Genomic DNA, 27437 nt, shown 5'->3' with positions numbered 1-27437 from the left:
TTAGTTCTTGTTGATTTTTGTTTTGTCTTTTTTTGTGGCACCTTGCAGCTTGTGGGACCTTACTTCTCAGATCTCAGGGATTGAACCCAGCAGTGAACTCAGATGGCTCAGACGATAAAGGATCTGCCTGCAGTGGAGGAGACCTGGGTTTGATTCCTGGGTCTGGAGGATCCCCTGGAGAAGAGAATGGCAACCCACTCCAGTATTCTTGCCTGGAGAATCCCATGGACAGAGGAGCCTGGCAGGCTATAGTCCATGGGGTCGCAAAGAGTCAGACATGACTAAGCGACTAACATATTCACTTTCATGGCAGTGAAAGCACTATATCCTAACCATTGGACTGCCAGGGGATTCCCTAGTGCTTGTTGATGGATGTCACCTGTGGCAGGTTTTTTCTTTTTTTTAATTGGCATATAGGTGCTTAATAATGTATTAGTTTCTGCTGTACAGCAAAGTGAATCAGCTATACATATACATATATCCACTCTTTTTGGATTTCCTTCTGTTAGGTCACCATGTGATGGCTTTTAAATACTCACAAAGTGACCTAACTCCCCTCGTCTTGAATGTGAACTGGACCTAGAGACTCACTTCTAACAAATAGAAGATGGTGAAAGTGATCATGTATGACTTCTGAAGTTAGGCCAGAAAAGGCACAGCAGCTTTTGCCCTGTTCTCTCTTGGATGATTCACTCTAGGAGAAGCCACCTTCTATGCCACAAGGATGCTCAAGCATCCTTGTGAAGATGCCCATGTGTAGACAAACTGAGGCCTCATGCTAGCTGCCAGCACCAACTTGCCAGCCACGTGAGTGGGCTTCTTGGAAGTCACCCTCCAGCCCCAGTCAAGTCTTCAGATGACTGAAAGCCTGGCCAATGTAACTTGACCTCAAGAACAACTTGACTGAATCAGAAGCACCAAGTCAAGATGGCTCCCAAATTCCTCCGAGAGATAAGAAGCTCTTATCGATGTTTTAAATTGTTAGGAAAAGAACTGGAGAGGCGGGGCAGGAAGAAAAGATTTCTGCTTCCCTATTCTAGCATACTTGATTGGCAGACGCCTTTAGTGCAAACGGCTTCACCAGTGCCTAGGTCCTGGAGCGGCCAGCAAAATCCAGTAACCAGCAGGTCCTCCTGGCGCTGCCTCTCGGGCAGCAGTGTCAGCAGAGTGCCTCCACCTCCTGCAGCTTCTCCAGCATCTGGTACCTACTGTGCACGTGGCTTCTCCAGCCGGAGGTTCCTGCGGCACTGATGGGCTCTCCAGCACCAGGTTCCTGCAGTACGCGGGGGCTCCTGTACCCTGCCCAGGCGGTTTTGTTGTGGGTTGAGTGCCTTTGGCTCGACACATCCCTGAGACGAGCTCTCCCTGGCATCTAAGGAGGCAGACTTCTGCAAGTGCCCCTGGCGTGACACCAACATGACCTTTCTGATCTCTGGCAAGCCACAGACTGTTCTCTTCAACAGGATCTAGATTTCAACCTTGAGGTAGGAGGCAGGTATCACTTCTTGGAATGCTTTGTTTCAGCCTTAGTCTTGGGCCCAAGGGCTGCTGCTGTGTCTGCTGTTCATGTATTTAGAGTTCTCTTTACTCCTTACTGGGCTTCCCTGGTGGCTCACATGGTAAAGAATCCACCTGGGATGCAGGAGACGGGGGTTTGATCCCTGGGTTGGGAAGATCCCCTGGAGAAGGGCATGGGTACCCTCTCCAGTATTCTTGCTTGGAGAATTCCATAGACAGAGGAGTCTGAGGGGCTACCATCCATGGGATCACAAAGAGTCAGATACGACTGAGCGACCAACACTTTCACCTTACTCCTGTTAGTCGCTCAGTCGTGCCCGACTCTTTGCGACCCCACGGACTGCAGCCCACCAGGCTCCTCTGTCCATGAGATTTTCCAGGCAAGGATACTGGAGTGGGTGCCATTTCCTTCTCCAGGGGATCTTCCCAACCCAGGGATCGAACCCGGGTCTCCTGTGCTGCAGATTCTTTACCAACTGAGCTACAAGGGAAGCCCGTTTACTCCTCACTAACCAATTCTTTATTTCTTATAACAGGGGATTGGACTAACAATTTTTTTAAAATCTCCCTGTTCAAATTATGGCGTGGTTTCTCTCTCTTGATTGGACCCAGACTGATACCCATAATTTGTTACGCAGCAACCAATAACCAACACAGCGCACCCCACATCACTGCCCACTGCCAGCTCTCCTTTCATTACCATCGGCCAATTGTTATCATGTGCCTGCCCAGAGCAGGCTTTGCCTTCAAGGCTTTTATAAGGAGTCAGATAGGACCTACTGCAAAAAAGAACAAAATTTATAAGACCCGAGCTTTAATTTGCCAAATGCCACATGAGAGACTCCGATGAGAAGTGCTGCTGGAAGCCCCCAAAGCGGGTATAGTTGAAGAAAACTCTAGACTACCACAGGTCATGGGGACACAGCCCATGGGAAAGCAGGAAGACAAGTCCTGTAGGCAGGGAGACGTTTGCATCAAAACCTCAGGGGCAAGACTAAACATGGCAGGATTAGGTCAGCTGTGACTTGTTTGCTCCAGTTTGACTAGTGAAGAGTGTTGACATGCGTGGCTAGTGGCAGGCAGGATGAACAGATGCTGAAGGGCCTTAAATGCAAACCGAATTCATTTGGTGCTATTATGTGGCAAAGGGCTCTAGTGACCGTACCTTCCAGGACAAAATCCCGTCTGCTTTTCATGTAGGTACACTTGCACTTGTGAGATCAGGTGACTTAGTGGGGAACCTCTGAAGGTTTTTGAGGATGGTGCAATGTGGGGTTTTGATCTTTTTTCTTTTTTAATTGTTTGGCCATGCCACTTCGCATGTGGGATCGTAGTTCCCTGACCAGGGATCAAACCCATGGCCCCTGCAGTGGAAGCACAGAGTCTTAACCACGGCACCGCCAGGCAAGTCCCAATGTGGGATTCAAAGATGAGTTTGCAGTGTGTAGGGCTGGAGGATGGAGGACAGAAATAGGAGAATGACTTCCCAGAAGTCCTTACATGGGGGAGAGTAAAGCAGTGGGAACTGGAGCATGTGATGGGAAAGAGAATTTAAGGTGACTCCCCATACCTTGCTGGTGACATGGGAACACGGGGGAGCTGGCAGAGAGGTGGGTAGGATGATGCTGGCATTTGACAAGTTCCACTGGGCTGACTGCACTGTAGCCAAGTAGCGGGGAGGAACAGCCTCAGCCCTGAGCTCAGGAGAAAGATGAGAGCTGGTGATTCAGAGCTGGTAGTGACTGTTCACCCACAGATGGTGATCAAACTTGGGGAGATGGTATGGTCCCTCAGTAAGAACTGGCTCTCTTGGTGAAAAAGTAGGTGGATAAAATGAAATCAATCTTGCATCAATGGTTGCTGAGCCTGGATGAGTGTCCACAAATGTTTCTACTTTCCCACATGTTTTGCAAGTTTTCATAATAAAACATTAAAAAAAAAACAAACCTGGCTCGCTGATCAGCATATCCTAACCTATACCCTTCCACCCACCATCCATCCACTCAAGTGATGGGGTCTTGGGTCAGGAAAACAGTGGGGACAGATTTGCTCATACTTCAGTCCTAAACTGGCCTCTAAAATCCAGAAGCATTGAGGTCTTTCTCAACTGCCACAGACTCTGGCTTAGAATCCATGGTTTCCTCTCACGGGGCTCAAGCCAAGGAAGATGAAAGAAAAAGTCCAGTAAAAATTAGGTTACAGTCCTATTTCTGCCCCAGGCCAACCATGTGACCTTGAGCAAGTCACTTTTCCTGCCCTTCCACCCCCTCAGTGACTTCTCAGGAGCATGTGTTAAGGAAAAGAAATAACTGGCCATTTTTAAGCACTGAGATTTGGCAGTTGCTGGTACTGTTGTGTAGCCCAGCCCGTTCCGAGTAACCCAGCGCTATACTGTTTGCAGTGCCATACTCTCTCTCACTGATTATCTTTGGCCTCAGTCCCCAAACCCACCCTCTCCCTGATTAAACTCCCTGAAAGCACTGGCTCCACATTCAAATTTAAAAGCAGCAAGAGACAGGGAGGGATAAATTGGGAGACTGGGATTGGAACATATGCACGAACTACTATATATTCAATAGACAACTAATAAGAACATGCTGTATAGCAGAGATCTCTACTCGGTACTCTGTGATGACCTCCCTGGGAACAGAATCTCAAAGAGAGTGGGTATAGCGCTTAAAAAATGGGCAGAAGACCTAAACAGACATTTCTCCAAAGAAGACATACAGATGGCCAATAGGGACTTGAAAAGATGTTCAACATTGCTAATTATTAGGGAAGTACAAATCAAAACCACAACGAGATATCACCTCCCACCAGTCAGAATGGCTGTCATCAAAAAATCCACAAACAGTAAATGCTGGAAAGGGTGTGGAGATAAGGGAACGCTTCTGCACCGTTGGTGGGAACGTAAATTGGTATAGCCACCACGGAGAACAGTATGGAGTTGCCTTTAAAAAACTAAAAACAGCACTACTATATGACCCTGCAGTTCCGCTCCCGAGCATATATTAGGAGAAAAGCATGATCTGAAAGGATCCATGCACCCCGTGCTCATTGCAGCACTGTTTACAACAGCCAAGACATGGAAGCAACCTAAATGTCCATCGACAGAGGCATGGATACAGGTGTGGTACACATATACAATGGAATATTACTCGGTGGTTAAAAAGAATGAAATAATGCCATTTGCAGCAACGTGGACAGACCCAGAGAGGGTCATACTGAGCGGAGTCAGAGAAGGAGAAATACCATATGACATCACTTATATGTGGAGTCTGAAAAGAAATGATACAAATGAACTTACTTACAAAACAGAAACAGATTCACAGACTTCAGGAACAAGCTTATGGTTGCCAGGGGAAGGGTGAGAGGAAGGGGTAGTTAGGGATGCACATGTACACACTGCTGTATTGAAAATGGATAACCAACAGGGATCTACTGTATAGCACAAGGAACTCTGCCCAGTGTTATATGGCAGCCTGGATGGGAGGGGGGTTTGGGGGAGAATGGATACATGTATATGTGTGGCTGAGTCCCTTCGCTGTTCACCTGAAACTATCACAGCATTGTTTGTAAACTGGCTATACTCCAATACAAAATAAAAAATTTTTAAAGAGAAGGTATATGTGTAACTGACTCACTTTGCTGCAGAGCAGAAACTAATACAACACTGTAAATCCACTATACACCAATAAAAATTATCGCTCAAAAAAAAATTAGTAAGGGACTTTTCTGGCTGTCGAGTTGTTAAGAGCCCACACTTCCAGGGCAGGGGGTGCAGGCTTAGATACCACATGCTGCATGGTCTGGTCACAATAAATAAATTTTAAAAAGCAGCAAGAGAAGGGATCGGTCCAACTAAACAGGGAAGTGGGAATGTATTTGAGGAGACAAGCCTACGCTTTGACAGGCAGTTATGCTGGCTAAAATCTCCACCCACTCCGGAAGGCCCAGGACAGACACGGTCCCCCAGCCTCTTCTCCCATACTCATTTATTGGCTCTCCATAATTTTATTCCCCGTTATTAAAGCAGGAATGACTGGGTGGGCAGGAAGGCCGGATTCCCGCATCCTGGGGGCACTGCAGGCTGACTATGACTTTGCAGGCCTGGATCTGAACATCCTCCTCAGGGTGGATGACCAAGGCGAGCAGCCGGTCGGCCAGTCGTGAGTCGTCCCCAAAGAGAGCTTCGTGTAAAGACTGCTTGTTGTAATGCCACTTCACGGCGCGGTAGTGGGGTGAACTCCGGCCTTCACTCAACCGCTCTGCAAACACCAGGACCTCAAACAGCAGACTCCCAGGCTGTGTGGACTGGAACAGGTTCAGGAAGTTGCAGTGCACCTGTGAGCAGCATGCAGCAAGGAATCAAGTCCACAGCAAGCTCTAAAGTTCTTCCTTCCTCCCATTGCCTCAGCTTCCCAATATACCTGAGCTTCCGATGCGACTGTGTAGGAATCTTTCGGTTTTCAATATCACTAACATAATTCCATTGTGGTCATAAAACATGAGTGATATGATAATATTGATTCAGGGAAGTTTGTGGAGCTTCCTTTTAAAGCTTAGCGTGTGGTTAACGTTTGTAAATATTTTGTGTACTTGAGAGGAATGAGCGTGTACTAATTGCCAAGTGTTCTGGATATATCTAATGGCTTAAGCTTATTTGTGTTATTTGCAGCAAGTGTAACCTTACCAGTTTTAGATATTTATCTATTAATTGCTGAAACAATAGTTCAAACCTTCCAAATCTTCCACTGTGGTGGTAAACATGTCCTTTTTTCTTTGTAATTATTCAGCTGTAAGAAGGAAATCCTGCTATTTGTGACAATATGGATGGACTCAGGGAACATTATGCTAAGTGAGATAAGCCAGACAGAGAAAGACAAATACTGCATGGTATCACTTACATGTGGAATACTGGGGAGAAAAAATAAGTCAAACTCATATAAACAGTAGAAAAGTAGTTGCTGGGGGCTGGGGTGGAGTGTGGGAAAATAGGGAAAGGTTAGTAAAAGGGTACATGTGATGTGCTTAGTCGTGTCTGACTCCTTGCAACCTCAGGCTCCTCTGTCCATGGGGATTCTCCAGGTAAAAACACTGGAGTGGGTTGCCATGCCCGCCTCCAGGAGATCTTCCCAACCCAGGGATTGAACCCAGGTCTCCCGCATTGCAGGAGGATTCTTTACCATCTGAGCCACCAGGGAAGCCCAAAAGGGTACGTACTTTTAGCTAAAAGATGAAAAAGATCTGAGGATCTAATACAAAACGTGGTGACTATAGTTGATATTAATAATATTGTATTATATAATTGAAGTTAGCTAAGAGAATGGAACATAAATGTTCTCACCAAAAACAAATATGTGAGGTGAGGGGATAGTTGTGTTAATTAATTAGATGGTAGGAATCTTTTCACAATGTTGTAATTTTTCCCTATTACTAAAATACTAATTTGTGTCACCTGTGTTCCTGACTCTCAGAGTTCAGAAAGTCCCTCAAAGGAAAATCTGATTCTGTTGAGAGGACAGGAGGGGGGTGGTTTGCAATACAGGGGCAGAAAGAGGAACAAGCTGATCTTGTCAGGGCTGAGTCTGTCTGAAGAACCCACGATTCTGCCTTTCCCAATATCTGTTAGCATCCGCCGGCCTGCCTCTCATATCCTTTCTCACCTGGCAGTTGAGAATATCATAGAGAAGGTCGTTCTTCTGTGCCAGGCTGCTCAGCAACCGTATGGCTTGCACCTGAACAGAAGGAAAGGGCCACACATGAGAAGGCAGGTGGGCCTGAGCAGGGATGACACGAATCTCTGCTCTTCCCTCTAGGCATTGTGCCAGGGCCGGGCAGGGGGTCGGGGCCTGGGCCCCCGTCCTCAAGCACCTGTGCCAGGATATAGTCCGACTGCAGGATCTCCATCAAGGCAGGCATCACCCGTCGCAGCTGTGGATGCACGAAGTCAGGCAGCGGGAAGTTGTTGAGGAGTCTGAGGCCTGCAATGTGCAGCTCTGAGTCCCAGATGGTGGAAATCAGTTCCAGCACCTTGATGGAGTGTTCCTGGGGAGGGGCGGGGGGAGAAGAGAAGGGTTTCCTGCTTTCCCAGGACCACCCTCAACATTAGCCCACCCTCTGCCTTCACTCAGGACAACTGAGCCGACCCCACAGACACTTCCCCGCTTAAACTCTCCCTGTGGTCTGACCTATTGACCCCTCCCGCCTCCTTGAAAATCTGTCTTCACTGGGCTTATCTGTCTCAAGCTTCTTTCCCCGGTTCTTCCGCCAACCTCTTCTGTCTTCCTCCCTGCCTTAGTGACACGGTGTTAAAGACTCACAGACTCAGTGTTAAAGACTATCATATGCTGATGCCTTTCAAGTTCCTGTCTCCAGCCCAGACCTCTCCTTGAACTTGAACACAGATTCAAGTGCCAATTCCACTTCTTTCCCAGAACCTTACTAAACCTCTGAGTTAACACATTCCCATCCCCACACCTGCTCTCTCTACCACCCTTCCTGTCTCCGCTGTTGGTTACACCTGCCTTCCAGCTACTCAGACCAAAACTCCCTAGTCTCCCTTGACTCCTTTCTTTCTCTCACACCCTTTTCTAACCCTTCAGAACATCCCGTGGGCTCTGCCTTCAAAACCTGCCAACAGTCAAGCCACTGCTCACCATGCCTCTTCCGCCACCCTGGTCCAAGCCACCAGCATCCCCCCCCCCCCCCCCCAGGCTTCTGCAATAGCCTCCTCCTCCTCCCTGCTTCCAGCCTTGTCCCCGGCATCTATTCTCAGAGCAGCAGACAGGCTGGACATTCCCGGCCCTGCTCCAGAGTTGCTGATCCATTCAGGATAAAGGCTAAAATCCTTACAGTGGCTTACAAGATCTTCCGCTGCTCCCCCATTACTTCTTTGCCTCATCTCCTATTCTCTCCTCTGCTCCCACAGATTCCCTGAAAACAGGCTGGTCCCTCTGCTTAGAATGCTCTCCCTCCGATATTCTCTTATCTCCTTCAAGACTTTGCTGTTTAATGTCACCTTCTCGGGGGGTGGGGGGACTACCCTGACCACTCTCTAAGATGAGACCACCACTCCCATGCCTGCCTTCCTATCCACCCCCCTTGTATTTTTCCCTATACCACTGTCACATGAAACACATTTTTTGCTTTTAAATTTTTATTTTCAAATGATTATAAGTTCACTAGAAGTTGCAAAAACAGAGAGGTCCCAATGTGCCTTCCACCGTTTCCCTCCATAGTTACATCTTAAATAATTACAGTATCAAAACCAGGGAAATGGTATTAGTACGATGTGTATACATAGTTCTGTGTCATTTTATCACATATGTAGATTCATGTAACCACCACTCCAGTCAACAAATTATTCCGTCAGCATCGCCACAGATCACCCCTGTGGGTGATCTTATTGTCACACTTACCCCACCCATCAAAACCAGCCCTCACCAGTGCGGGCCCCCAAGCTGTTTTCCACCTCTCTCATTTGGTCAATTTTGAGGTTATATAAATGGAAGCATACTTTGTAATCTCCCAAACCTGATGTTTTCCACTCAGTATAATGCCCTTGGGATGCATCCCAGATGTCGTGTGTATCAATAGCTTGTTTCTTTTCATTACTGAGTGACGTCCCCTGGTACTAGATTACCAGTTTGTGTAGTCATTTATCTACTGAGGGCCATTCTGCTTGTTTCTGCTCTTGACTGTTACAAATAGATCTGCTGTGAACAGGTTTTTGTACAGATGTAAGTTTTTATTTCTTCAGGATAAACGCTCAAGAGTGCAATTGCTGTTTTGCATGGTAAATGTAGAGTTTTTTTTGTTTTTAATCTACCAAACTGTCTTCCAGAGTGGCCGGTTTACCATTTTACATCCCCACCAGCAACATATGAAAGATTCAGTTTCTCTCCATCTTCACCAGCACTTGGTACTGTCACTAATTTTTTAGTTCAGATTATCTAATAGGTATATAGTAATATTTCATTGTCTTAAATTTGCATTTCCCTAGTGTCTAGTTAAATGTTAAACATTTCTTCATGTGCTTATTTGCAGTTGTATATCTGCTTCAGTGATATATTTCCATATCTTGTGCCCATTTTCTAACTGGATTTTTAAAAATATTGTTTTCAGAGCTCTTTGTATAAACTAGATGTAAGTCTTGTGTCAGATATGTGGTTTGCAACTATTTTCTTTCAATCTGAAGCTTATCTTTTCATCCTCTTCATAGGGTCTTTCACTAAAAATGTTTTTAATTTTGATGAAGTTCAATTTATTATTTTCTTTTATAGACTGTGTTTTTAGTGTCATTTCTATGACCTCTTTATCAAGCCCTAGACCTCAAAGATTTTCTCTTTTGAAATTGCAGCATTACCCTGATGTCAGCCTTCTTTACCACTCTTCTTGATTTTTCTCAATAGCATTTGCCCCCATGAAACACTGTATGTTTCACTTATTTTTTTAAAGATTTTGTTGATTTTTAATTAGTTTTGGCTGCACTGGGTCTTTGTTGTTGCCCTCAGACTTAGTTGCTCCCTGGGATGTGGGATCTTCCCGTCCCAGGGATCAAACCTGTGTCCCAGGCACTGCAAGGCAGACTCTTTAACCACTGGACCACGAGGGAAGCCCTCATTTATTTGTGTATTGCCTGCCTTGCTTTCTACTAGAATTTAAGTTCACTTGGGATAAGGCTCCTTCTTGTTCCATTCCCTGTTGTATCTCATATGCCTAGCACACTGCCCAGGCACAACGGAAGTGGTCAGTATACGTCTGTTGAATGAAAAAAGGGACCTTGGCTTCCGAGCTGCAGATGCTTGGGGCTTATTACCAAAGGCAGGTACCTTACAAGCTATACTTTTGCAAGTCACTTAAGAAGGACGCCAGAAGCCTGGGGTGGGAAACAAAGACTTCCCATTAGTACTCTGCTCCTTCCTGCCCTCATCCCTCACTGACTGCTGAGATCTGAAGGGCAAGTAGGAGTTAGCAAATCTAGGGTGGGCTTTTAGGCAGCAGAACACCAGGCGCAAGAGCTGGGAGGGGAGAGAGCTTGAAACACAGTGTAAACAGCTGGGGTGTGGGCAGGGAGGTGGAGCTGGTTGTACACGTGAGTATTTTGTGTGGATTTTTATTTGGCTGCGCTGGGTCGCAGTTGTGGCGTGCAGGATCTTTAGGTGTAGCATGTGGGATCTAGTTCCCTGACCAGGGGTCAAATCTGGGTCCCCAGGATTGGGAGCGCTGAGTCTTAGCCTCTGAACCTCCAGGGAAATCCCTGGTCATATATTTTCTGATGAGAGCCTTGAGGAAGACCCAGCAGGGAACTGATATAATCAGATCTCTCTCAAGAGGGTGGTCTGGGCTCAGGGAACAGGGGTGAGCTCCATTTGGATGTTGGGTCAGAGGGTCTCCAGACTGAGTGGAGCAGCTGGCCATGGGTCTGGAGGTCAAGGGAGCCTGCAGGCTTTAGACAGAGACAGAGGAGAGCACATCTAGGTGGAAACTGAGGCTAGGGAGTGGCTGCTTTCACCCAGAGAGTTAGGTCCTCAGGATGCAGACCCTGGGGGAAGAAAGGACAGCGGTGCCCATGCCACTTGCATCGGAATCTGAGGGGCTTATGAAAAACAAAGCTTCCCTGAGCTGGTTCTCTGGGTGTAATGCCCTGAAATCTTCATTTTTAACCAGCTTTCTTGGCAATTCTGATATGCATGAGAATCACAGCCTTAGGGCAACTGAGAGGGCTGAGAGATGAAGTAGAAGCAGCCAGCAAGTAGAGACTTCAAAACCTTATTTCCCTCCAAAGTCTGATGCAAAAAATTTAACGTGTGAAAAGACCAAGTGTTGGAGAAGAAATGATGCAACAGGAACACTCATGCGAGGCTGGTGGAAGGTGTAAACTGATTCAGCCCCTCTCAAAAAGTTGGGCATGCCCTTTCACCTGGCCATCCCACAACTGCATACATGCCCTAGAGAAAGTCTCCCATGTCCCAAGGGTGATGCATACACGCATGCTCATGGTACCATATGCAAATGACTCAAATACCTACCCATGAGCAGTTGGATAAATAAAACTGCAGGATATTCATGAACTAGAATACTACACAACAGTGGAAAAGAAACAAAGCAGTCCCGATCAACAAGGACGAATCTTTCAATGTTGGAGGGAAAAGCCAAACCACAGAGTGCAAACCACAGACTTCCAGATCCACGAAGCATAAAAACATTCCAATTATATTTCACCTATTTATGCCTGCTGCTGTGGCCTGCTAGAAAACGATGACGCATGCATACATGATAAGACTACAAAGAAAATCAAGAAATTGATGAACAAAATGCAGAGGAACGATTGCCTCTGGTCGGGGAGGAGGCTGGCATTCAGGAGGGGCATCCAGGGGCATCCAGCCAATTGGTCATGTTCTGTTTCTTAGCCTGAGTTCTGATTGTGTGTTCTGTTTTTGTTCTGAATACTTATTATTGATTTATTTGGCTGTGGCCGGCACAGGGATCTTTAGTTGCAGCATGTGGGATCTGGCTCCCTGATCAGGGATCGAACCTAGGTGCCCTGCATTGGGAATGTGGAGTCTTGGCCACTGGACCACAAGGGAAGCTCAGGTGTTTTACTGTTACCAAACACGCATAAAATGTTCACATGTTTTGAATATTTTAGCTATTTTTAATTAAAATATTTTGGGAGAGATCATTTGCTAGAGAGAGATTAGAGGTCACAAGGAAGATGTTTTCTAGTTTTGTCTTTTAAGATGGAAAGAATAGAGCTTGTTGAATCTAAGGGGAAGGAGCCAGGGGAGGCTATACAAAACAGAGTTTAATCAAGGAGAGGGGCCCTCAGGGGAGGGGGTAGATGCAGGACTGAGACAATCACTGAACACAGGCAGGAAGAACGCCTTTCTTCCACGGCACCAGCAGGAAAGCAGGAGAGGATGAGCAACAGGTAAGCCTGAAAGCCTAGCAGCAGGAAGCTGGGGGAGCTGACATTTGGTGGCTTCTGTTTTTCTCTACATCGTAGTACTGAAAACATTAGTGGTCCAGCCACCAGCCTTAGACCAACACAGCATGGGGTGTGGTCTGACAGTATATCTGGTTTTCGTCCCTGATTGCAGGCACAAGGTTCCTAAAATCCTTGCAATTTCCTGCTAGGAGTGTTTTTGGTTTTTATAATGAGCCTCTTTCCATCACCCCTGAATTTATGCTAATGAGGCAACTCTAGGCAGACCTCTAGATTCCTGCTGGATGAGGCCAGAAAGACCCAGCAAGGATTAGGGGGCTGACCTCTGGGGAGAAGGCTGGGGCTAGAGACTGAGTTCAGTCACCAATGGCCAATGATTAATCAATTATGCCTACATAGTAAAGCCTCCATAAATACACCTACATGACAGAGTTTGGAGAACCTTGGGTTGGTGAATATATCGAGGGGCTAGGAGGGTGGCAGGCCTGAAGAAGGCGTGGAAGCCCTTCCCCTACATTCTGCTCTTGCATCTCTTTCATTTGGCGGCTCCTCAGTTGTATCTTTTTTCCCCCTTGCTCTGAAGTGTGTGGCATGTGGGATCTCAGTTCACCAAGCAGGGATCGAACGTGTACTTCCTGCATTGGGAGCACGGAGTCTTAACCACTGAACCACCAGGAAAGTCCCTCCTCAGTTGTATCTTTTATAATAAACTGTAAGTAAAACATTTTCCTGCATGCTGTGACTCTTTATTGTGAGTTATCAAGTCTGAGGAGAGAGGTCATGGGAACCTCCAACTTTACAGCTGGCCAGTGAAAAGTGGGAGACAGTCCTATGGGACTCAGCCTTCAGTGGTGGGGTCTGTACTAACCCCAGGGAGATATGTCAGAGCTGAACTATAGGACACCCAGCTGGTGTCAAGAGAGTTGGCTAGCGTCAGAAAGAACCTCGGGGGCTTCTACTTGGGGTTCAGAGATTCTCCAAGGGACTGAGTTCAGTTTTATCCTGGGATTCAAAGACTTTTCTGCCCCTATTGGGAAAGTGATCACCATTTCCCCACCAATTTCCAAGGAAAAACATATTTCTGGGTTACAAACTCAGACCCAAACAGACTTCTGGAACATGACCATTCATCCTAGGCCCACTAAAGGGCCCACGGCCTGTGGACACCCCATGTGCTCTGCCCCACCCTTATTGCTAGGCTTACCTGGATTTTGAGCCTGAATTTTCTGATGCCAGAGAAAGCTTTAAGTGTGTTCAGGGCTTGGATTTTGACACTGTTGTCCTTGTCATCCAGCATGGAGCCCACCAACGTGACGTCATCGTTAGTACAACCAGAGGCCTAGTGTACGCCAGGAGAGATGGAAGAGGCAGAAGAAGCGGGGGTCCTGGTTCCCCCCAACACACACCCTGTCACCAAGACCCCTCAACACAACCCCTCCCACCCTCAGAGAGACAAGTCCCAGGACACTGCCTGGCTAGTCAGGGGGGTTGGGGGTGTACCAGGACACACGCTGGTAGCCCCCAGGGGCCAGGCTGACAGGGAGGGGTCTCCTGCCTCCCTTCCCTCACCTCGGACTCCAGCAAGTACACGCAGCGCGTGATGCTGTGTAGGATCATGCTCTTGGTGTACGCATCCTGCTTGCACTCCAAAGAGTTGAGGAGCCTCCGGAGCTCACCCGAGTCCCGCCCGTGTCGCTCTCGCTCGATTGCCAGGCCTAGACAGCCACCCCAGACCGGTTCAGGCTGTGAACTCAAAGGTGATGAAAGAAGGGGATTGGGAAGCAGGGCAGAGGGACCTGGGACACAAGGCTGCCTTGGGTTTTCTGAAGAGAAGACTTCCTGCCATACACAGGACCACCATGTGCAGTTGATCAGGGTGTGCACTGCACAAGGGCACCACATCTAATGCTGCGCCATTCACATCATAAACAAAAAAGTTTTGTACGTTTACCGTAACAACTTTCTGGCATATGGCAGTCATACACGGTGTTTCATCATAACTGGTATATGGCAATGATATTCTATCTAGCAGGTGGCAACACAAAGTCTTGCAGAAAGGGTTTCTTTCTCAACTTTGCACTGAGTGGTCACAGAGATTAGTGGAGGCCCTGAGCACATAGGTCCCCCAGTTTTCCCTTGGGGAGAACTGCTGATACCAAGTTTCTATCCATCCTAGATGCCAGAGTGAATGCAGAATTTAGGAACCTGCCAAATGACCCCTGAGGATGCACCTGAGTACCATCCACTATCTGGGGACCCTGCTCCAGCATCTCTAGAATGGGTCTGCGGGAGATGGAGGTGAGAAAGAGGCACGAGAGAGGAATGTGGAGGAGTCCCCTTGGGCCCCTCAGAGGCCTGGGGAATAGGTACCTCCTGGGGCCGAGCCCTCTCCCCAGGGCGGGGACACTCACGGGCGATGCAGATGGGTGAGGCCGAGCAGAAGGGCTGCTGACATTTTATGCCGGCCTTGATGGCCTTGTAGAGGAGGTAGACGGCCCCGGCGCCTGTGGCCAGGCTCACCACACCTTTGCGGATGTCCATTTGCCTCGGGCGCTGGCGGATGCAGGACATGCCCGAGGCACCCAGCGAAGACCTTCCGGAACCAGAACTCCAGCAGGGCCAGGAACTAGGGCACCAGAATCAGAACATGGGCAACAAAGGGAACTGGGGAAACAGCAGGACAGAGGGTGGCAGTCTGGGAACAGGGCAGCCAGGGAGCTTCGGAGGCTGCGGGAAATCAGATTCAAGACTCCAGGGAAACACAAGGTCTGGGGCAGGAAGGTCCTTCGCAGCCCCCATTTTTAGGGGACCCAGGTTGGTGGGGCCCCAACCTCCAGCTCCAGAGGTTTCCTTTCCTCCATTAGGAGGCAAAGAGAAAAGTCAAAGTGAAGTCGCTTAGTCGTGTCCAACTCTTTGCGACCCCATGGACTGTACCTGCCAGACTCCTCCACCCATGGGATTTTCCAGGCAAGATTACTGGAGTGGGTTGCCATTTCCTTCTCCAGGGGATCTTCCCAACCCAGGGATCAAACCCAGGTCTCCTGCATTGCAGGCAGACTCTTTACCGTCTGAGCCACAAGGCAGCTTCACCATTAGAGGGCAGCAGAGGCCCAATTTCTGGAAGTTTGGATGTTTGCTGCGGGGTCAGCGGGGTTGGGGGTGTTGGGGGTTTGGGATGTGGCCCCTGGCAGCCCTGTTCCCTCACTTGCCTGGCCCTCCCATCTTTTATCTTTTCGCCATGGACCCACTTCTGGGCCTTGGAGCGTTTCTGTAGGGAAGGGCCCCTCTTTCCATCGGAGGATGAAAAGATGACGAGCACCTTACAAAGTTTTCCAGAGTCTCAAGGCAAATCCATTATCTTCCAACATCCACGTGTTCCCCTTAGTGTTGACCAAAAGCTCATAAGGGCAGTCGTCTCTGCATCTCCAACATCCAGCAGTCCTGCACTTAGAAGATGTTCAAGTTATGACTTCTGTTATTCCTTGAGGATGGGAGGACAGAACAACATCAGAGAATCTGAATACGGGGATGCCAGGACCATTTAACCACTGTGTCTCTGGAGGAGAAGGGACCCTTGCCTTTATCATTTGTAACCTGAGAGGACCCAGATTTAGCATTCTAAAACTCCAGGGTTAAAACCTGGGTGGGTCTGTGCCATTAAACCTTGGAGGCCTGAATCTGGGAGTATCGCACCCCATCCTCCCCCAACGTATACACACAGGGTGGGAGGCAGTTGGAGGCCTCTGGAAAATGCCACCACCCTGGAGGAGGAAAAACCCAACTTTGGAGGCCTGTCTCCACCACCTCCACCACTAGGATGGGGCAGGTGAGACCAGACCCTTCCCTCCTCCTCCCCCCGCTACCCTCAGTGTCCCCACAGCCTCTGGCCTCACCTTCTGGTGCAGAACAGGGAGGAGCCCAGGCCAGGCTCAGGCCCAGAGTCAGCCCTGAGCATGGCTGCCCCAGAACAGGGTTTCTCCTGCCTGGCCTTGAGCTCCTGTTGGAAGGCTTGGGGCCCTGGGCTGCTCCATCCGGGCTTGCAGGAGGTGTGGAAACACATCACCAAGGATACTACAGCAGCCAGCCAGGTCAGTCCACTCAGAGCCTTCATCCACGTCACCCCAGGCTGCAGGCAACACTCCCAGGGGGGCCATTCTCTCCCATCCTCGGCCCTCCTCAAGAGTCATTCCTGGCCCTCTACACAGCCCCAAGGTGGGTGTATGGTCAGGCCATTCAAGATGGCTGTTCTTTTGCTCTTTGTTCTTCTCTTGCTCTACTTGTCCCTTCTCTTTTTTAAAATAAAAAAACTTGGCCGTGCCGCTTCTGTTGCGGCCCGAGGGATCTTCCGTCTTTGTTGCAGCATGAGAACTCTTAGTTGTGGCTTGTGGGATCTAGTTCCCTGACCAGGAATTGAACCCCGGGCCCCCTGTGTTAGGAGCTCAGAGTCTCAGCCACTGGACAACCGGGGAAGTCCCTTGACCAGTCTCAATTTTGCCTGCAACCTACTCACGTGACCAGGTTTGCCCCCTGCCCCAGCTAATGGCTGATCTCACCCCTGCTCTACCTGCTAATTTATTACAGGAAACATCTGCCCTCATGATGGTTCTTAACTGAGGGGCTGTGAGGGACGTGCCCCAGCTGGTTTCCTTGGTAACTGACCAGCCAACCTGACCTCAATTTCCCCTATAAATAGTAGCCTCCTTCTACCCCGAGTGGGGAAGATTACTGCTATGGTCTGCCCACTGTAATCCACAGGTTGTTGCTCCAGGACGTTTTGCTTAAGACCAGCGCCAACTCCCTCCCCAAACCTCCTGTCCAAAAAACCACTGAGGTCTCCATCGCTGTCTCCAGACTCTTTCTTTGGTCTTGAAGTGGGGCAACCACAAGGCTTTCAGGACTGCGGGGTGCAGCCCAATGATTGGTCAGCCTGCTGGGAGGCCAAAGAAACACCCAAGATGTCGAGAAGTCAAGGATGGGGAATGGAAGGTCACAGGCATGATCTCGAGGTGGCTGTCCACCAGCAGGTGGGGCCCTGTGGCAGCTGACTGTCATGAGAGAGGTCTTTCTCTTCCATTAAATTGATTCTCTTCCTCTCTGGTAACCTTGGAGTCTCTGTTTTCAGTTTAAAAGCAGCAGCCCTATGCTTGTGGCTCATCTGACTGCACGAGGATAGCTGGTGAATACAGACAAAATACAAGGAAGTGCATCTGCAAACCTCTCGCCACTAAACAATTACAGACACAGGCTTTAGGGGATCTTAATTCAGGGACAGGCTTGTGAATTGGACGTGGCCGAAAAGTCTGGTTAGGGCCTGTGACAGTAACAAAATAAAGTGTACCCCTGGGCTTCTGGTCCCAGCTGTGGAAGGGGAGCAATGATACAGACCACGAAGGGACAACAGCCATGTGCAGCTCACACTACAAAAGGCCTACCTGGGTCTAGGATAGCTGTGAGTGAAATACAGGACCCCCATGGACGTTGATAAAGACCAAAGGCTCCACTTAACCAGGCATGAAGCTCAGGAATGGGCTGATAGAAATGACACACACTGGCCTTTCCACTTGCTTATGGACATCCCTCCCCCGGCTTCGACCAGGCTAATGGAAAGGATGAAAGAACTTAACTGAAATGGAAACCTGTTCTTTCCACCGGTGGACCAGAGGCTAACTTAAGCTCTAAGAATTCAAACTGAACATCCCAGGGGCAATCAGCCCAGGGCTATGTTAACCCAGAAGTGACTAGTCAATACTGTCTGAGCTTAACTGTTGACAGCCTAAAGACGAATGCCTACTATCGGGACAACTTACTTTTGCTCTCACCACAGGATCTTACCCCCAGAGAACACACTATCAAATGACCCGGGAACTGGCAGGGAAGTCCCTGGTGGTTTGGGTTTGCTGCCTCGTGGCGAGTAGGATTGGCAAAGGAATTACAGATTTCACCTGGATTTATACTAGACCCATCTAAGACTACTAGAGTTAATTAATCCAGCTCCTAATGGAGAAAAAGTGCCATTATACCCTGGGGCTGAGCTTATACCACCCACCAGCCTTCAGCACTATGAATGTCTTTGTTGCTGTCCTAGGCTTTCTTTGGTCTCAAGGTTGGGCATCTCTGAGGCTTACAGGTCTGTGGGGTGCAGCCCACCAGTGGGTGACTACACGGACTCCCCGCACTGAAAGGTGACAGAGGCCGCTGGAGGCCCCCTCCCTCCACTGCCATGAGACCACCTATCAGGCTCCATGAACTCTGGGCAGGAAATGGCTGCCTGATGGAACTGTTCTAGGTTCCAACTCCCCTGGTGGATCCGAGGAGAGGTCCTTCAGAACAAAGTGCCAGCCCTCTTCTGAGGGGGACCCAGGGCTACTAGCCTCCTCAGTCTATGGAACTGACCCCAAGACCCTCACATCCTAAACAAATGCAGTGTTCACCTGCTCTTTAAAGTTCTCCAAAGATGCGGAGTTCTTTCTTGGCTCTAAGCTAATTCCTTCCTGCTATATCTAAGCCTTTTTTTTTTTTTTTTTGGTTCTGCCCTCAAATGACTCAGAGGGATCAGAAGCAGAGGCAGCCGCCCCACTATACATTTTTGCTAATCCACAGCATGAAATAGAAGAAAAAAAATAGGTATTTGTTGGTGGAAAGTCAAGGACTGTTCTTTCTTGGGAGTAACTGCTTTGGATTCAGATGATGTCTGTCTTCTTTTGAGGAGAATTAAAATATATTTGCTTTTGTGAGATTATGGTGATAACCCAGGACAGTGAATGTTCTTGGGGAGCATAAAAGAAGGCTGCAGCTCTCGGTGAGAATTTGGGTTTTGGTTCTTTTCCCCTGTCAAACCCCCAACTTTGGAATATTGGCTAGAGAGAAGTCTGAGATGCCATATACACACACAGCCAACCCCAAGTTTCTTACCTGCCCTCACCAAGGCAAAAGGGCACAGGCCATCCTAGCACACCTCTCTGCCATCTGCACCAGCTTTCCACCTTAAAGGCTGCTGATGTTCCCATCATGTTGTTCTTCAGTCGCTCAGTCATGTCTGACTCTTTGCATCCCCATGGACTGCAGCACCCCTGTCCTTTACCATCTCTGGAAGCTTGCTCAAACTCACGTCTATTAAAGTCAGTGATACCATCCAACCATCTCATCCTCTGTCGTCCTCTTCTCCTCCTGCCTTCTATCTTTCCCAGCATCAGGGTCTTTTCTTCGAATCAGGTGACCGAAGTTATTGGAGCTTCAGCATCAGTCCTTCCAATTAATATTCAGGGTTGATTTCCCAACATGTTCCAGTAACTTCCCTGGTGACTCAGACGGTAAAAGCGTCTGCCTACAATGCGGGAGATCCAGGTTCGATCCCTGGGTCGGAAAGATCCTCTGGAGAAGGCAATGGCAACCCACTCCAGTACTCTTGCCTGGAAAATCCCATGGACGGAGGAGCCTGGTGGGCTGCAGTCCATGGGGTCACAAAGAGTCGGACACAACTGAGTGACTTCACTTTCTTTCACTAGGTGCAATTTATTGAGTGTGGGTTCAACCCAGACTTCCTACTCAGTTACTGAGTTAGCTTTGTAATCTTTTTGTGCCTCATTTTCCACACCTATAAAATGGGTAAAATAGTAATACCTACTTCTTGGGTTTATCAGAACAGTGCTCGGCACACAGAGCTCACCAAATGTGACTGTGATCATTTCAATTACAAGCAGGCTTCCCCTTGGACAAAAATGTCAGGGGTGGGAAGGAAGTGAGCACTCAGACGGTTGGCCTCTATGAGGCCTAAAAGGTACATTTTTCAATCTCTTCCCTTATCCTCTATCCCTCCCACTCTGGTCGTCTTCAGGCTAATCAATCTCAACTCCTGTAGCCCATTTACTTTCTTTGCCAGTTTTGGAGTCCTCCTTGAACCCTTCAACCCCACCAAATACCTAAACCTGGAGAGCTAGGGGCACCCGGCCCATTGCCCTGGGCTATTCAGCTCCTAAAAACCATCCTTCCACGTGTAAACCCCCAAGACTACCTGCTTACTCGATCAGGACTCTAAGCATGGGTGTTTCAGCCTAGTTAATTAGAGGAGACTGACATGCTATTGGGGACCTACTGTGCAAGTATGCCATTAAGAAGTGTGACCCAGGAGGCGTCCCGCACCTGCATGCCCAGGAGACGCCAAGGGGAAATCAGCTTACTCTATAATGAAAAGCGCATTGGAGTCCTTCGAGCTTCGGTTTGGGCAAGTTCCATAATCTGAGTCTCAGTTTCCTCCTCCGGAAAACGGGTCTATCAATACCCGCCTACTACACGGAAGTGCGCCTTCAGAACTGAATGCGACGCTGTACGCCCGTGACTCCAGGTGAATGGGGAAGCTCTGCACGTGCGAGCTGCCCCCGCAGAGAGCAGAGAGGTGCACGTCTGGGGACAGCCCGCGCCCTGACGTGGACCCCACGTGCTCCGAGATCGTGCCATCCAAGCTCGCGCAGACCCCGGGCCGGGAACCAGGCTGGCGGGCCTCTTGAGTAGCTCATGACGCCAGAGAAGCCGTGGGGACGCGGGAAAAAGGCGGCGAAAACCCGGGGAAGCGAAGGGGGCGGCGCCCCCCGCAGAAGGAGGACTGGGCGTGGGGCGGAGGCCGAGGCTCCTCCCGCCCTTGGCCTCCCCCGTCTTGCCCCCCCTCCTCCGATTGCTCCCCGCTCCTCCCCCGCCCCGCGCGCATCCGGCGGCGGGCACAGGATGTTCTTTCGCTCGGGCCCCCCCACCCCCGCCCCCGCTCTCACTTTCCCTCCGCTCCCATCCCCCACTCCCGCCGCCGGCACCTTGTTTAACTCTTTCCCTTCCGCGCTTCGCAGCGCCCAGCGCGCCCTTGCTGGGGAGGGGGGTCCCACCCTTCCCGCCCACCCCCAGGACAGGGAGCTCGATCCAGGGCGGCATGGGAAGAAGGGCCCCGGCCCAGCGCTGGGGCTCGGTTCTCCGGATCCACTGGCCCGTCGGGGGTGGGAGGGGACGGGATGAAGAGAGATCCTAGGGCCTGAAGCCAGCCTTCTCCGGACCCCCCAGACCAGCTCACCACTGGTGCCAGGTGGGCTGGGGGTGGGGGTGCCCGCAAATCCGGCGAGTCCCGCGACCGAGGAGGGCAGCCAGCTGGGCGGAGTTAGCGTCCGCGCCAGACCAGACGTAGGGTCAGCAAGGTCGAGGACCCCAACCTCATCCTCTCCCTGGTTGGGATGAGAAGGGGGCCCCCGGCTCTCCGGGAGAGGATGGAGAGAGGTCACGCCCTTCGCGTACACGTCACTGTTTCCAAGGCAACCAGGGGCGGAGACGCAGGCTGGGGAAGGAGAGACCTTAGCGAAACATGGTTGCTAGAGACACTGGGACCCGGGGGTGGGGGGTGCGTTGGGGTGGGGAGGCGGCGTGGGCGGCCTTTTCAATCTTTGCTTTTCGCTCGCTGGTGCTCCAAAAAGCTGAGGGCCGGACAGGTGCGGTTCATTCGACAGACGTTCGTTGAGCTTGAACCGTGCTTGGCATCAGGCTTAGGCACTGCGTTCTGGCGGCGCTGGATCCGAACCCTGCCCTCGCTGATTATTTTGAGTCAGGGTAGAGTGGCTATGCATCCTGGGTTACCTCCGTGGAACTGGTGTTAACTGTCCCTTCTAATCGCTTAGAAATGTCTTAGTTGGGGGTTGGAGGACAGTAGTTAAGGTACCGCATCCCCCAATTCAAGAAAAGCTCCCGCAGAGCAGGGCTGCTGTCTGCTCGCTTTGCAGCCAGCACTATGTTCTCTGTAATCTTTGCCTCTCTCACCTTTTACAGATGAAGCAGGCTCAGAAAGGTGAAGAGGCTTGCCCAAGGCCATACAGCTAAGTGTTGCACCTAGGTCCTTGTGGCCTTCAAAATCCAAGAGCCCAATCTTACTTAGTCTTTCTTTTCAAGACAGATGATATTAAACAAGTAAATAAATAAACCCTGTCTCTGCCGTGAAGGAGCTTATAATATTTGAAGCTGAAAATATTACAGGACATAATGAAGCAATAAAATCTAGGAAAGATTAAAGGCCACCCATAAGGCTTAGAGGGAAGTTGATGACAAAATGATCCAAGCGGGGTGGAGATTATCAGAGCCTTTGAGCTGGGTTATGAGGTGGTGATGGGATCAAGCTCACTGGGTCTGTGTGTGTGTGTGTGTGTGTGTGATGTGGTGCCAAGAAAGAGAACAACTTAAGGGCATCAGACCAGCAACCCAGAGCTAGGCAGGCTGGGATCTCCAATGGCAAGATCCCTCTGTAAACCCCAAAGCCACTGCTTGCACTCTTTTCTGCCCTCCACCCTCCTCAGTGGTTTTCTGTTCCTTGCTGGAGCACAGGCTCCAGGCAGGCAGCTAGACTTATTCCATTCAGCACTCTAGTACTTTAGAGTTGGTATTTGGCACAACCTTGGTAGCTCAGACGGTAAAGCGCCTGCCTACAGTGTGGGAGACCCGGGTTTGATCCCTGGGTGGGGAAGATCCCCTGGAGAAGCAAATGGCAACTCACTCCAATGTTCTTGCCTGGAAAACTCCATGGATGGAGGAGCCTGGTAGTTCATGGGGTCGAAAAGAGTCAGACAGGACTGAGTGTCAGATTCTCTCTCCTCATTCCCCACCTCTACCCCGAAGATTCTGGGAAATTTAAAAACCAGGGCTGCTCAAAACAAAAGGGCCTGCATGAGTATCAGGAAACCAACAGGCTTGATGCTGACAAGGAGACCAAGCCAGGAAAGAGAACTGTGAGGAGAAAAGAGGCACAACCCAATGGACTGGACACTCGAGGAACACTGGATGCCTTCCTACCATGCACCAGGGCTTGTGCTGGATTCTGTGGTTTGGGTACGCCATGAATGAGTGTGGGCCCCTTCGTATGGAACACACAGATTAGTAGCTGCTGTACCCAGTGTGCTTGAAGAGTGAAGTTGATAACATACACAATAAACAGTGGTTGAGAAAGATTATTCTAGCAGGGTGTGTAGGAGGAAGGAAAAACCTGGGTCAGAAAGGACAGTGTGGCAGTGACTGTGGGAATTTGGGCCAAAGGTGGAATCTGTGGTATTGGAAAGGAAGGCGTGAGGAAAGTAACAAACAATACACCTTGTGATAAAAGCAGGAGTGGGAAGAATCTGGTGATAGATGGTGAAGGAGAGAAAAGGGTTGAGAATTTTTTAAGTTAATTTTTTTTTCCGATTTTTATTTTTGGCTGCACTGGGTCCTCATTGCTGAACACAGGCTTTCTCTGGATGCAGCCAGTGGGGGCTGCTCTCTAGTTGCAGTGCACGGGTTTCTCATTGCAGTGGCTTCTCTTGCTATAGAGCACATGGGCTCTGGGTGCCCCGGCTTTAGTAGTTGTGGCTCAAGGGCTCTTAAGTGTGGGGTCAGCAGTCGTGGTACACAGACTTTGTTGCTCCAAGGCATGTGGGATCTTTCCAGACCAGGGGTCGAACCGGCATCCCTTGCTTGGCAAGGCAGATTCGTAACCACCGGTCCACCAGGGAAGCCCCAAGAGTTAGGAATTCATCCTGCTTTATGGTGAGTTTGGGCAGTAGGAAGGTCACTGCAGGCAAGGAGGAGGAGCAAGTGTGAGGGACCTGAGGGTGAGTTCCGTCCCTCCTGGGCCATGTGAGGGCAGGTATCCTCTAGGCGATTGGACTTGGACACAGGGACATCCTGAAGAGTTGTGGCTGCCTCATAAAAGAGTGTCCTCATCACTGTGGGTATGCAAACAGCTTCAGAACATTGGCCTGGGATACTGTGGAAAGATTTCATCCATCAGGTAAAAGGCTGGAGTCGACACAGTGAAAGTGGCTCCTGACTGAGGGATTTGGTGAGCGTTGGCTGGGTAAGCACATGTGTGGGAAGGATGCCTGTATGTGTGGGAAAATGGTTGGCATCCATCGCCTCAACCTTGGCTACAGAAGGTGCCCGAGATGCCTGGGAAGTAGGGGTTGAGGCCCAGGTGAGGCATGTCAGCAGCCTAGGACCCCGCCCCACCTTGGAAGGCCCTGGAGCCCAGGACTGTGCTGCCTGCCAGGGCATTTCCTGGAACTTGGCAGAGGATGGAGCCCCTCCCCGCCTGCCCTGGCACACTCCAGGTACACTGTGTCCCGGGATGTGGGGTAGCGGGGGTGGGAACCTTGCAGACACCCCAGGAGACTGGGGTGTAGGAAAGGTCCCCACCCCCCAGGAAGAGTCCTGGTGTGGGCAGACATCTGAGCTCCCGCCCTGCAGCTGTCATCCTCACAATGGCCCCACCAGACCCCAGGGGACAGCAGGCCCAGAGGAGGAAGGAGAAGCCTTGTGGCTGGGTGGCAGGATTCGTGGGTCTTTGTTGTGGCTTGGGGTGGGAGCGTGGGTAAGGCAGAAAAGCGGGGTCTCAGGCTTCAAAGCACCTCCCCACCTGTTTCTTCCCTGCGGGGTAATCTTCAGGGGCCTAGTGGTTTTGAGGGGAGGGGACAGGAAGAGACTCTGAACTCTGGGTCAACCGAGGACAGAGATGGGGAAGACTTCCTTGCCCTGCAGCATCCATCCCATCTCTCCCAGCGTCTTCTGCTCCCCTCCAGCCTAGACCAAATTTCTACCTCCATCTGCAACTATAAGTTAACGACCCCCCACCATGCCAAGACCTCCAGAGGCCTCCCAGAGTGGTGGGAGAAGGGGACGATCAACTTGTCTGGCGGGCCACACCTGCCGGGCTGGGTGAGATGAATGCCCCTCCTGAGTGGGCAGAGCCCATTCAGGTCCGGCCGGGGGGCAGCGAAACGCTGGAATGCGGGGGCGAGAAGACAGAGGGCTGCGCGAACCGGCCACGTGGAGGTCCAGAGCAATAGGCAGGGGCAGGAGCCTCGAGCAGGCCGTAAGCTCGCTCCTCCCGCTCGAGGGAGCCTCCGAGAGAGTTGAGTTGTCGCTGACCGCAGGCTGCAAGAGCGGTTGATCTGGTGAGCGAGCACACCCACTTACCCAGCTGCTGAGTCAGGCTGTTCTCGCTCCCGGTTCGCCCGCCCGCCCGCTCGGGACATTGTGTTCCAGCCCCGGCGCGCTGGCACCCGGCCCAGGCGCTCACACCAGCCTCCTCGCCCTGTTTGTGCTCGCGGCTTGCGCTCGGCGCGCAACCTCCCCGCCGCCGCCGCGGTCCCGCGAGTGCACGCTGGGGCCGGGCCCGGCGCAGACACTGGGGACGGTCGGGGGCTGGTGCTCAACTCTAGCACCCAAGGGGGATCCCCCAGGGGTCCTTGAGGCTCTGCCCGATCTCCGGCCTTAGCAAACCCAGATCACTCCATCCCCCACCTGAGTCCCGGTTTGGATCCCTGGGCGAGTGGGGAGCCTGGGGCACCACAGTTGGTAAGGGGCGAGGGGCAGATATTGGTAGCTAAACTCGAGAGAAGGAGCCACCCAGGCGGCCGCTCAAGCCCCACGGGTGCTCAGTCCAGGAGTCTGGAGGAGGAGAGCAAGGAACGCGCCAGCCCCATACTTGCGAGACCTGGGATGCGGTCACGTGACAACGGAAGCCCGCTAGAGGGGCCAGTTCAAGCCATCTCCCCGGAGCCTCCCCCTGCCTCCGACCCCTTCCCTGATGGATCCTTTCTTCACACAAGCCTGGAGACTCCAGTGATTCCCAGGGGCTGGCAAACCAAGCCCAGCTTTCGGCTAGCTTGGGAACCCCCTGGCTGGACGCCAGGAGTAAGTAGGAAGAGCCTGGACACTAGCGGGTGGGAGTGGGCGGCGGGGTGAAAGAAGACGACCCCAAACCCGAGCCTGACCCCTCCCTTCGTCCAGCCCAAACCCGGGTGTATTCAGGGCCACGTCTTCTTACCCATCCTTCTGCAGAAAGAGGTCCCTGAGCGCTTGGCCTAGAGGTTCCTGGAACAAGGAAGGGACAAAGGATTTACATACCGAGCCCCTGCCGTATGTAAGGCCCATTCTCCAAGGTCTACCCACCTCTCAAGCTCCAGCTCATAAAGCCTGTTTGGAACAGTGCCAGCCAAATCTGATTCCTCTCTCCTCTGAAAGCCCAGCATACTCAGTCTGTACCTTTCTCAGGGCACAGCGTGTGGCCTGTCTCATATTCTAGTGATCTGTTTACTAATCCTGTTCTTCTAACCAGATTAGAAAGTCCTTGAGGCAGAAACAAAGTCTGCTGCTCTGAGCCTTCTCCCATGGCTTGAGCTCATCCCCCACAGGCCAAGCTTGGCACTGGAGTTGATGTTCAATAAATGTTCGGTGTATTGAAATGATTTCCTGCCCTTGGGCAGTTTGCAGGCCAGTTGAAGAGACAAACACATGGCATGTGAGGTTAAATAATAACCCAAGCCAGCAGGTGGTGAGTACCAAATGTGTGAGAGCTATAGGGAGTCGGTGAAGGAGATAGTGATAGGGGAGAAGGATCCCAGGAGGCTCTAGGCTTTGAGCTGTGTGTGTGGAGGAGGAGAGAGAAGGCGTGGAGGTGATTCAGCCTGGTTTACATCACCGCAGACCCGCCTGCACACTAGGCACTTCACCATGCATTATCTCTAATATTTAGGAGAGCAGGCTGGGTTTGGGAAGAGTGGAGGAGACCCAACCCAGATGTGCCTAGAGCCAACCAGAGCTCAGAGGTGGCCTTGGATCTGGGCTTCCCACCCTTGCTCCCCAGGCACTGCCTGTTCCTGGCCTGCCACTCCTACATACTACACCCAAGAGAGCTGCCCAGCACTGCCCAGCTCTGGATGCCCTCTGGTCCCTCCCTGGTGCACGACTGGCTGTGTGACCTTGGACCAGGCACTTCCTTCCCTACACCTCTCCGCCGTCTGTGCCTCCATTGCAGCACTTCCAGGCTGTGACTCTGTGAGTCAGTGTCCCAGGGATGCTTGCCACCTCCCCTGATGTGACCTGGGCTGCTGTGGCTCTCCCCTCCCCTACCCCCTACCCCCCTCGTTGCTCCTCCCTTCCAGTCTGGAGCTGCTGAGAGGAACACTGGGTACAG

The 27437-nt window shown here is 50.8% G+C and overlaps 1 protein-coding gene and 1 long non-coding RNA gene across 13 annotated transcripts; one reads left to right on the top strand and one right to left on the bottom strand.

The window, feature by feature from the left end:
• Window positions 1-5496: 5496 nt before the first annotated feature.
• ARMC12 (armadillo repeat containing 12) lies at window positions 5497-26559 on the bottom strand. 12 transcript variants are annotated; one of them, XM_060403592.1, is made up of 11 exons: window positions 26414-26559; window positions 26289-26335; window positions 19382-25393; window positions 16363-17642; window positions 15789-15910; window positions 14881-15095; window positions 14039-14184; window positions 13674-13808; window positions 7393-7566; window positions 7185-7256; window positions 5497-5862 (listed from the first exon to the last, which is right to left on the bottom strand). In XM_060403592.1, exons 6-11 carry the CDS (start codon window positions 15038-15040, stop codon window positions 5533-5535), a joined length of 1017 nt encoding a protein of 338 aa, XP_060259575.1. In that variant the 5' UTR covers window positions 15041-15095; window positions 15789-15910; window positions 16363-17642; window positions 19382-25393; window positions 26289-26335; window positions 26414-26559; the 3' UTR covers window positions 5497-5532. The 12 variants fall into 12 exon arrangements, with proteins under 12 accessions (XP_060259575.1, XP_060259573.1, XP_060259574.1 ...); XM_060403590.1 differs by having other exon boundaries at window positions 15789-15950; window positions 16363-24227; window positions 25163-25393; XM_060403591.1 differs by having other exon boundaries at window positions 16363-24227; window positions 25163-25393.
• Window positions 25969-26709, top strand: LOC121817391 (uncharacterized). The gene is made up of 2 exons (XR_006057276.2): window positions 25969-26155; window positions 26303-26709. It is a non-coding gene; the product is annotated as an uncharacterized LOC121817391 (long non-coding RNA).
• The last annotated feature ends 728 nt before the right edge of the window (window positions 26710-27437 follow it).

This window comes from Ovis aries, chromosome 20 (assembly GCF_016772045.2).
Source record: "Ovis aries strain OAR_USU_Benz2616 breed Rambouillet chromosome 20, ARS-UI_Ramb_v3.0, whole genome shotgun sequence".
Taxonomy (NCBI): domain Eukaryota; kingdom Metazoa; phylum Chordata; class Mammalia; order Artiodactyla; family Bovidae; genus Ovis; species Ovis aries.
Note: the sequence above shows the minus strand (reverse complement) of the source record. Positions and strands in the feature narration are given on the sequence as shown.